This window comes from Engystomops pustulosus, chromosome 2 (genome assembly GCF_040894005.1).
Source record: "Engystomops pustulosus chromosome 2, aEngPut4.maternal, whole genome shotgun sequence".
Classification (NCBI taxonomy): domain Eukaryota; kingdom Metazoa; phylum Chordata; class Amphibia; order Anura; family Leptodactylidae; genus Engystomops; species Engystomops pustulosus.
Window position 1 is genome coordinate 72,647,293 of NC_092412.1, and position 11,535 is coordinate 72,658,827.

An 11,535-nucleotide genomic window follows, 5' to 3' on the forward strand; every position below is an offset into this window, starting at 1 on the left:
GAATCACTTTTTTCCGCCGGGTTTCCCAAATTTTTCTGATTTGCACCGAATTGCCCCGAGATTTTGGCGCACGCGATCGGATTGTGGCGCGCCGGCTTTCACGCGACCCAAATTGGGGGCGTGGCCGTTGGAAAACCCGACGAATTCAGAAAAAACGCAGAATAAAAAAAAAAATAGCACTCACATACACCGAGACAAAGGAGGTAAATTCCGTCGGACTTCAGCGCAGCAGCGACACCTGGTGGACATCGGGCGCACGACCTTAGTGAATCCCGTCAGAACCCGAATCAGCGTCAGAGAACGTGCCACGGGATCATGACTGGATCGGGTTTGTAATGAACATAATGGGGCAGATTTACTAACTGGGGAAAGACTGAACTTAAAATGTGTAAAGAAGTCAGTGAAAGGTGGTGGAGGAAGTGTCATGGTTTGGTGAATGTTTTCTGCAGCCAGAGTTTGATCTCCCATACAGCTACATGGCAAAGTTAATGCAAGTGTCTATCAGAACCTTCCTCAACAATACTTGGTTCCTTCCTTGCATTCATCACTAAAACATAAAGCAATTTTCAGGAAGAACAATGTCCCCTGTCACAAAGCATAATAGGTAAAGCAGCTGCTTGAAAATGAAAACATTGAAACAATGAAATGGCCGGCCCAGAGTCCTGATATAAACCCAAAAGAAAACCTCTGGAAAATCCTTTGTGACAAAGTTTTGTCAAGCCAAGAAACCCACAACAGTCACAGATCTGTAAAGAGACTGGCTAGTGACATGTGTGAAGTCATTCAAAGTAAAGGTCTGTACACTACTTACTAATTGGTTAAGAATTAGTATTATCTTCTTTGTCTGTGCTGCAGTCGTTGCTGTTCTATCATTATGATTGTCACTTTTCTTTTTTTCCAAAAAGAAGGCTTTATGTTGATATACTTTGTTAATTTTGTAAAATAATGTTTTAGTGGCTTAGGGTACCTCTTACAAAAAATTAATTAAAATGTTATTCCTGAAAGAATCAAGTGATGGTCACGGGTGCTCCGGCGATCCCTGCCTCGAATTGCGAGTCCCTCTGTGTGCCCCCGCTTCACCGAACTCACCTGTCGCGCTTCCTAGGGTGCGCGCATAGGGAAATTTAAAGGCTCAGCGCACCACTGATTGGTGCGCTGGCTGAACACCTCACCTTATAATCCAGCACCTCCCTTCCTGCCTTGCCGGATCTTTGTGCCTCACAGCCTTAGAAAAAGCTCCCTAGCTATTATCCTGCGTTCCTGTGTCTCCTATGTTCCTGTGCCTCCAGTGTTCCCGTGTGTTCATGTGTATCCTGCATTCCTGCTTCTATGTGTTCCTGCTCCTAAGTCCCGTGTTGCCATGTTACTGTGTTGCCGTGTTCCTGTGTTACTAGAGTTCCTCCATGTTGGTGTGTTCTTGCGTTGCTGTGTTCCTGTGTCCTGTGTGCCTGTGTTCCTGTTCCCATCTGCCTGAACCTCCTGTTGCTGACTTTACATTGCATCTCCGCCACCTGCCCTGCCCCTGTACGTGGACCCGACCACGAGACTGTCTTCCGCTAAGGTACCTCTCACCTGTGGAACGACCTGGTGGTACCCTGCCACTTTGTGGCGGGCTCTGGTGAAGACCAGGTGCCACTTAGACTCAGGTGTCGGCTAGTACCACCTCCCGTGGTAGTTAAGTGGATTCACACATCCCGAATCCTGACAGTAAGATGGATGGATCCTGCTGAGGTTCCGCCTCCCAGTCGGCCTGATCTTGCCACCATCGTGGACCCCCAATCCCGGCAAATTGCCGCACAGCTGGAACCGCTGGAGCAAGTCACCGCCATGCTGCAACAGCTGCTAGCTACCCTGCAACCACAAAAGGTTCCTGCAACTCCTGCTACCTCGGCTTGTCTTCCTACTGATGAACCCAGGCTACGACTCTCAATGCCCGGCAAGTATGATGCAGATCCCAAGCTGTGCAGGGGCTTTATAACCCAGTGCTCCCTGCATATAGAACTCATGTTCTCAGTTTGTCACAGAGCGATCCAAGGTGGCATTTGTTCTTAGCCTCTCTGGGAAGGCCCTGGCTTGGGCTACCCCTCTCTGGGACTGAGATTACCCGGTCACGGCTACTCTTCGGCATTTCTGGTGGAGTTCCGATCTGTGTTCGAAGGACCTGCATGGGCCTCCTCTGCAGAGACTGCGCTACTGAATCTGCACATGGGGAACTCTTCCGTGGGAGAATATGCTATCCAGTTCCGTACCCTGGCCTCGGAACTCACCTGGAACGATGCAGCCCTGTCCACAACCTTCAGGAAGGGTCTCTCGCCTTGGCCACTTGGAGTGACGTGCAGTTCAGGGAGTGTACCGAGGAGTTTCACCACAAGCAACCGCAAGTCCGTCCACGATTTCTAACTCGCCTTTCCAAAGGCACTCCAGCCTCTGGGCCGTACCGTCTACAGAGGAGCTTATGCAGTTGGACGGAGCCAGACTCTTCTCCCAAGAGTGTTCCAGAAGACATCAGGGGAACCTCTGCCTGTATTGCGTCAGTCCGGAGCACTTCATTGTCATGTCCTAGCGTCCCTAGGTGTAAGCAAAGATTCTTCACGCCTGATGATTCCGGTGCTTTTCAGCATTGGCACCGGCACCCAGATCCAGGTCTCTGCTTTCTTGGATTCCGGTACTGCAGGGAACTTCGTGGATGCCGCTTTGGTCTCCCGCCATCACATACTCATGGTTCGCCTTGAGAAGCCTTTGATCATCTCATCTGTCAGTTGCCAAATCCTCTCTGAACCGGTCCAGTACTGCACCAAGCCTCTGTCCTTGCAAGTTGGTGTGCTGCACAGGGAAAGACTGTCTTTTTATGTGCTACCACAGTCCATGTCCACCATTCTGTTGGGTCAACCATGGTTGCAGCTCCACGCAACCGTTCCTCACTGGAAGATGGGGGAGATCCTTCGGTGGGGACCTGAGTCTGTCTTGCTGTGTGGAGATGCCTCATACTTTGCCAGTCTTGGTTTCTTCTGTGGCTCCCAAGGCACTGGATGGCCTTCCCTCTTGCTATAAGGACTTTTTTGACATCTTCTCAAAGAAGCAAGCCGAGACTTTGCCACCTCACCGTCCCTACGATTGTCCTGTGGGTCTGCTGCCGGGTACTTCCCCTCCGCATGGTCATGTGTACCCACTCTCAGTACCAGAAACCGCAGCCACATCAGACTATATCAAAGAAAACCTGCAGAGGGGATTCATACGTAAGCCCTCTTCTCTGGCTGGTGCAGGATTTTTCTTTGTGACCAACAAGGACGGGTCACTCCGTCCATGGATTGACTACCACAGTCTTAACAAGATCACAGTTAAGAACCGCTATCCATTGTCGTTGATCACAGAACTGTTTGACCGTCTTTGTGGAGCCAAGATCTTCTCGAAATTGGATCTTCGAGGAGCAGACAACCTCATTTGTATCCACCAGGGAGTTGAGTGGAAGACCGCTTTCAATACCGATGATGGACACTTTGAGTACCTGGTGATGCCATTTGGTCTCTGTAACGCACCGGCGGTCTTCCAGGAATTTGTTAATGACATCTTCAGAGACTTGCTTTATGTCTGTGTTGTGGTCTAATTGTACGATTTTCTGGTTTTCTCTCCGGACCTTGAGACTCACCAAGTCCACTTATGGCAAGTCCTCAGTCGTTTAAGGGCCAATCGCCTTTACGCCAAACTTGAAAAGTGCTAATTCCATCAGCGGAGTCTTCCATTTCTCGGCTTTATCATCTCCGACAGAGGTCTCCGGATGGATCCTGCCAAGCTGTCTGCAGTTCTTCTGTGGCCTTGTCCAGTAGGACTACGTGCTATACAGCAATACTTGTATCGGTTTCTGGTCAGCTTTTACATGGACCACAAGAGCCTTCTCTATCTCCAGACTGCTCAGCGACTTAATCCATGTCAAGTTCGCTGGTCACTCTTCTTCTCCTGGTTCGAATTCGTCATTCATTTCCGTCCGGCCGAGAAGAACATCAAGACTAAAGCCCTGTCTCGTGCCTCGGATGTCATTGGGGAGGAACTGATTCCTCAGCACGTCATCCCACCTAAATGACTGGTACTGACTGCGCCTGTGGATCTTCGTCAACTATCTCCTGGCAAGACCTATGTATGACTTGCTCTGTGGAGGAAGATTCTGTCTTGGGGACATTGCTCATGTGTGGCTAGGCATCCTGGGGTGCAGCTCTTGGTCGCCCTTGCCAAAGATGTTCAGGACTTTGTGGACTTTCCTGTTCCCATCTGCCTGGACCTCCCATTGCTGACCCCGGATTGGACTTGACATTGCATCTCTGCCGCCTGCCCTGACCCTGTGTCTGGACCTGACCACAAGACTGTCTTCCGCCAAGGTACATCGACTTTGGCTGCCACCGCGGGTTAGTCACACCTGTGGAACGACCTTGGGGTACCCTGCCGCAACAAGTCCATCTTGCTTTGCAGCAGGCTCTGGGGAAGACCAGGTTCCACTTAGACTCCTGTCCCAGGTGTCGGCTAGTACCATCTGCCGCGGTGGTCCAGTTAATTCATGCATCCCGAATCCTGACAGTGATAATACATTGTTCTCTAATTTAGATCTCCAGTGTATATCCCGTATAGTCATTTAGCTACAGTTCCTTATAACTTATATCTTTCCCAGTGCTGATGACATAATGTACTAAAGACAGGGTACAAAAAGCCACTTAATCATTGTGTAATGTTGGCCATAGTTATTGCCTCCTAAAATGTAACCCATAGACATGTAATGTAACAAGTAAATACCAAAGAAAACTAGTTACCATGAAGTGAGTAATGTGAGTAGATTTGGTGTGTGATGCTTGTAAATATACAGTGTCCTTTATCCTCAACAAACAAAGGCAGTGATGATTTATGAAAGCGAGAAGAACAATGATCCGTTAAATAAAGAAGCCAAAATGTAGAATTGATTTTATTAATGGGTTACTGTACTGATCGCAGCGTGCTCTATGATAACACGGAGTATAATGGACGACTTTCCACATCATTATCATTAGACAACACTTCAGCACAGTTTTTAGTCTATTTAGCTTTGCAAGTATTAACATCCATATAATAGATCTATTAATATATAACTTTAGTTTAGTATGCAACATACTAGAAAAATATCAATATGAGGTCAAAAGCAAACGCTCCCTGATATTATCTTATGTGTCCATGTAGTTCTATGCACTAAAGACAAAATGCACATTAGTTTGGCTGGTTTATGAAAACACATCCTGGCTGGTCGAGAAATACTGGACTACATTTATAGCATGCTGCTGAGGGGGGAAGTAGCTGGCCGATATACAAGAGCTGATTGAGTCCGACATAAAGGGGCTTTTGTCTGCAAGCAGTCACCACTGACCCCAGCTCAGCCTAAGAGACCATAAGCAACAGAGCAAGAGAAAGTCAGCCCTGCATATATCCTTGAAGGCACATCAGACGCTCTCACACTTCATATGAAATAACACAATCACTTAGTGAAAAAAAATCGTTTTAAATACTGGAGATTTGTTATCCTGGGAAAAGAAACTGCAGCTTTTTACTTGTGGCTAATTATTCCTCTAAAGCCAATTATTGTGACAAGTTACACTTCTTCCCCCACTAACGCTATAATGATCCATTTTAATAATTTATCTATTTATGTTGCCGCCAATTAAGCCTGCCATCTGTAGTCAGGTTAAATAGTCAGGCTGAAATATTAGCATTGTATTTATTTCTACGTCTGGAAGGATCCTGAAATAAATAAGAAGTCTAATGGAAAATCTTGTCAGTGTAAATAACAGCACGGTTCATATATCCATTTCTGTGGCGCTCCGCACATGCATCAGGAGATTAATTCTAGATTAAAATAGCATAATACATTTCTGCATGTCAAGTGCCTATTCATTTCCTGCAGAACATTGCTGGAGTCATGTGGGATCATATTCCCATTTATTAGCGTCACTTCTCTATGTAACTTTCTTCATGTTTTCAAAGTCAGTTCGGAAAGAGGATTTGTGGCTTTGGCTTAGGAAAAGTAAAAGTATATGGCTCCTTGTGATCGTGTGGCTGCTACATCTGCTACAGAGGAACACAAGCTAGGGTTGGAGAACTGGATAGATGCTTTTATGGCAAGTTACACCATGACATGCAAACATACTATGACTTATATGACTTACATGTTTATCATTTACTTTCCAGAAATAAAATGCACCAATGGCTCCAAAGAGAAGCAGCAGAGCCCCAGAGATAAGCACGACGGCCCCGATTCGGAGGAGACGACCACTATTGGATGGCTTCACTGTAATTGCTGTATAAGCCTAGAAGCAGATAAAACACAACTGTAAGTCACCACCCAGGACGGGAAAAACCATAGTTTAAACAATATGTCCTCAAGTACTGCTATAAAACACATGCCGTTTTGATAATTTACTGCATGCAACTTTACCGCGACCAGAGGCTGTAATGCCATTGTAGGAGCTGCAGAAATCCACGGACATGCTGCCGAATCCCATTGTACATGTGTGCAACAGATTTTCAGTCACAGAAATTTCTAAATAATCTAGTTCATGTGAAATGTAATGCTCATGGACTGGATACAGTTAAATGCTGTTTTTAGTGGTATGCAGATTTGTATAGAAAATTTGGAGATTCCTATTTCCAGAAATCCCATGCATGTCCAGAATTATGGGAGGCCAAAGGCCTGTAAGGCAACATCTTATGACATTTCCTTATCACTTGATATCACATGGAGGTGACGATATAGGAATTTACTCAATTTTATTAGTTTCTAGTTCAAGTTGCAGGAGGGTGCCCAATCTTTATTGGACATTTATTCTGCCATAATCTACTTAACTTCTAATTCCTGCATACTTATGTTTTATAACTATGGTCCATAATTTGACTGTTGGAACCTATGGAAATCTAAGCAGAGGTTAATTGTACTTTACTTCTCATAGCAGATTATCTGGGATTATTTTCTTGATTATTTCTGACAAAATATAATTTTCTTTCAGTCAAAATTAGTTTGCAATTGTAATGATTGGAGCAGTGATATGACTTCATCAGTTTGTATACATGTCCTCTCGCTGTCCTGGCTGTGTATACAGTTACTATAATCCACAGCACCAGCACATCATTTACTCACACAAAAAGTTAGCATTTCCAATTATTTGGACATAATAATCTAGCAATAAATACTGAAAGTTTGTTACAATGTGATACAGCTCCTGACTATTCATATCAATTCTGGTCACATTTCTAGTTATAATCACAACAATAATAACAATAAATATCCATAACTACAAGTGTGTATTAATGGGAGGAAGATACTAATACTAATCTCCACATAGGCAGGTGGGCCAGGAAGGGATCTCATTAACCTTTCTCTGGAGGTAAACAGAAATCAAACCCCAATCCTGTAGAAGACACCTAGAAAAATCCTACCTTCTCCATGCAAACATTTTCACAACTGCTCTTTATGCCAGGCATATGGGGAATGTGAATTTACAGCGAAATTAATTGCTCTAACCTTTCCAAGTTTACGTCTTTCTCCCTCACAATCCAAATCCCAAATAACTGAGCCAGTATTTCATTTTCTTCCTGGTAATTTCTGTGCAGATGCTCACATATTTTACGTACATTTGAGACCTCTATGTGCTCAGCATCCTAACACTGGAGTGAGGCTGGGGGGGGGGGGCAGTCTCAAACTTTTTGTATGTGAAGTACATGCTGAGAGCAGTAGTACCACAGTAGCTGTTCAGACAAAGGATTATGTGAGCATTCTAGAAAAGGTGACTATAGAGGCCTATAATTATAATAATTAAAATCAGTGTATCAATACTGGCAAGTTGGTAGCCTGATATATTATTCAGGACTGTTAACTTATTACTTAGTAGTTTAGATACAAGCAGTATAACTAAAACACAATCTGAAGCCCTGAACTGCAACAAATCCTATGATACCTGATGCTTCAGTGTCTCTTCTAGCCTCAATGAGAACAGGTTTATCAATGGGGACTGGATTTTCTTTCCCCTAAATCACACATTAAGATGAGATCTATATAAGATAGAGAATGTTTGGAGAGAAGCTGAATGTGGTACTACTCACTGGAGGAAGACACTGCTCCATATCCTCAGGTCCTGCCAGGGCTATAGGAACTTTCTCCGAAGTCTCTGCCATTGTGTACTGCTGATCCCAATCTGAGCCCCCAACCCAGCTGTGCGACTTGTGCAGGACAGGAGAAAATCATGTGACCAGTGCATGTCAGTCAAAAGTGCAAGGAGCACCTGCCCATCTAGCAGCAGCCAAAAGCCTCTCCTCCCCCCTGGTACAGCATCCTGTGCATTCCTTCTACAGCACCACCCTCCCTTTAAGGCCTTCCCTCACCTCCAGAATGCAGAGGGGGCACATACATGCTCCATTCTTCCCTTTAGTCCCCCACATAGTTTCCTCCCACATTTTTCAGAGGGTCAAATGTTGTGAAGTATATACAGAGCCAATGTTTCTGTAGTCTAGACAGCAGAACCATTCATTTACTGGTCCCTGCCCTTTAGCAAACATCACTTCCAGTGAAAGACTACTGTTAGGATGGAATAGGTAGCATTTTACAGCTAGAAGCATCAGAAAATAACTACTTAGAAAGAGAACCTGTAAATGTAAAAAGTCATGACATGCCATCAGCTTCTCTGTTGTAGAGCTGTTTGTAATATGAAAATATCAGGGTTACCCCAGGCAAGCGCACACCCCTTTATATGAACGATGTATTAGTCATAAGATTGGTGAACTGAACATATTTTACTCTTAACCCCATAACAAGCTACACTAGTATTAACATTAATGTGCCTGATGTTCCCTTAGAGAAGCATTGATTCTCTAAAAACTGCCAGGAATGAGCCCACGAGAAATTAGCAATAATCCAACACCAGTCCAAAGGTTATGGTGGGCTTGGAAGCAAAAGGCCAATGCTGGCACACGGGGGTTGTGCCCTAGTGGGCAGAGCCAAGATAGCAGCTAATGGACATGTATATGTGATTACAACAGGGAGAGACTCTGTAATACCGGGCCAGGTAAATCCACAACAGAAGGCAAAAGCAAATCCAAAAAATAAACCAAGGGTCTGAGAGACAAGTAAGAGGAATACCCAAGGAAGAGGCAGGAAATTAAAGAGTTAAAGGTAGGGATAGAATCATTAAAGTAACAGATCCTGGCAGCTGAAATGTGATGTTCTTTGATAGTATAGTGTAGTGGTCTAGTGTCAGGAGACGGCATTTAGAGCTGTACTATAACAGCTCTGAAACGACATCTGCAAATAGGATTCAGTGGGGTCCTTTGCCTTTAGTGAATATATGCTCAGTAAGTACAGGTGAGTTGGGGGGGGGGGGATTTATCAGTGGTGTAGAAGCCCTGAAATAAGTGCAAATACTAGCTTATTGCTAGTATTTGGGATTATTTTCCCCTTTCCGCCACCTTCATGCCAGGAGGGGCGTGAAGGGGGAGGCAGAGCCCCAGAGAAGTAAATGCTACGCAGGCCCCCCGGATACATCATTAGGCCAGAGCCTCTTGATGTATCCAGCTACGCTGACTGTTAAAATTGTTAGGCCTAAGATCATTGGGGCACATTTACTTACCTGTCCAACAAAGTTCCCCGAAAGTGCATTGTCCGACAAGAATGCACTATGCCGCGATTCACTAAGATTGGGCGCCCGATATCCCGCATGTGTCGCTTCCCCGCTCAAGTCCACCTGAGTTCACCTTCTTCTTCGTGGTGCATCTAAGTGCTTGAGCTTGCAATACAATTTGAAAGTTAAATCCAGCACTCAGTCCGAATCAGCTAGATTATCCGATGGCACGTCCCCCAACGTGTGTCGCATGGAAGCCAGCGCAGCATCGCCAGAGTCCGATCGCGTGCAACACAATGCCAGCGCAGAACCCTGTTAAATACCTGTCACAGCCGTGCACTCCCCAAAACCGTCAGAAAGTCCGACGAATATGCAGACCGTTAGTAAATAATCCCCATTGTGTAAACCTCCCAGGCCTGTCTTTAGGCAGAAAAAAAAAGTTTAAAAGATTATAATTGCAAAAAAAACTAAAAGTTAAAATTTTATCCCTTTCCCTAGAATTGATATAAAAATAAATAAAAAAGTAAAATCATAAACATGTTAGGTATCGCTGCATCCCAAAATGGTATTTTTTGGTGGTAAACACCACAATGGAAAGTAGCGCCCAAATGTAACGATCGCCACTTTTTTGGCATTTTGCATCATAAAATTTTGAATAAAAAGGTATCAAAAGGTCGTACAGACGTCAAAATGGTAGCAATAGAAACGTCATTTAAAGAATAAATTTGAGGTGTCATTTGGTTTCAGTAAAGTTGCAAAAACAGAGCCCACAGGAAAGTGCCACAAATGGGGTTGCGAGGAAACTCTATTGAAGGACTGTAAAATTCATACATTTTTTAACGGACACACAGATGCAATTTGTCTGTTAAAATCAAACACATGGATCCATTTCTTTCACTAAACAGCCTTAAAGTTAGGCCTCATGCACACGACCATATGGTCTTTTCTGTTCTGTATATACAGCTGTATACATGCTAGACGCTATGGGTGGCATTCATTATTGGCTTTGCACCAATTTTTTGTCGGCTTTGGTTTTTTTTGTGGTTTGCAAAAGTGCGCCATCTATTTTTTTTTCACTTTTTTGGCGCATAATTAGACCAACAAATAGCAAGTCTACCAACTTCTAAAACCCTTCAGAATCAGAATGTGGTTTCACATTTCTGATTCTTATTTGTTCTTCTTAGGGTGCGCCAAATACATTAAGGCCGTATACCACAATATAACCTCAAAGTGCAAATAACTGCTAAAATCGGGCACCAGAAAATTAAATGCCAAAAATACTGAATGCCCACCCATCACTGGAGATATGACTTTCTGGTTGCTCATACCACTGATGGTAGACTAGTCCTACTAACCAGTTCCTGAGGAACTATTCTTCTCAGAACTTCATTCATTATCACTCTATACGCTTTGATTTCAGCAATACAGATTTATAAAAATATGCCAATAAGTCTGGGGCGTTCCAGCTACATTACCGGAGCACCTCAGAGCGCCTTGTCTTATAATTTATTCAATCTCCCATCACGATACAAGTCTCACCTGGTTCCTGCCAGTCCGTAGTGTATAGAGCTGGTGACATCAGGGACCAGGTGGGACTTGTAGAGTAATGTAGGAGCGAATAAATCAAGACAGGGCGCTCCAGCCGAATAATTGTTATAACTCTATATTGGCAAATTCACAACATATAGAGGAACTGGTTAGTAGGACCAGTCTACCATCAGTAAAACCCATGGTAGATGTCCTTTAAGGATGGTGCCAGACAGTAAAGGTAGTCAGAGCAGGTAGAGGTATAAACAGGATTTAGATTGATGTTCATCCTGTCAGATGGAATATCACAATGACCCCAGAATATATTGCTAGCATATAAGAGATATCAGTCTGTCCCACCAGAGTCCGTTCTTGGGGCTACAGCAAATTG

The 11,535-nt window shown here is 44.3% G+C and overlaps 1 protein-coding gene across 1 annotated transcript in view; it reads right to left on the reverse strand.

Moving 5' to 3' along the window:
- The window catches only part of CNMD (chondromodulin), a 49,649-nt gene extending 41,332 nt beyond the window's left edge, over window positions 1-8,317 (reverse strand). The window contains exons 1-2 of the mRNA XM_072135297.1: window positions 8,107-8,317; window positions 6,177-6,317 (exon numbers count right to left, since the gene is read on the reverse strand). Coding sequence (XP_071991398.1) covers window positions 6,177-6,317; window positions 8,107-8,178 — 213 coding nt within the window. The 5' untranslated portion in view covers window positions 8,179-8,317. The remainder of the gene's footprint in view (window positions 1-6,176; window positions 6,318-8,106) is intronic.
- Window positions 8,318-11,535: the final 3,218 nt, after the last annotated feature.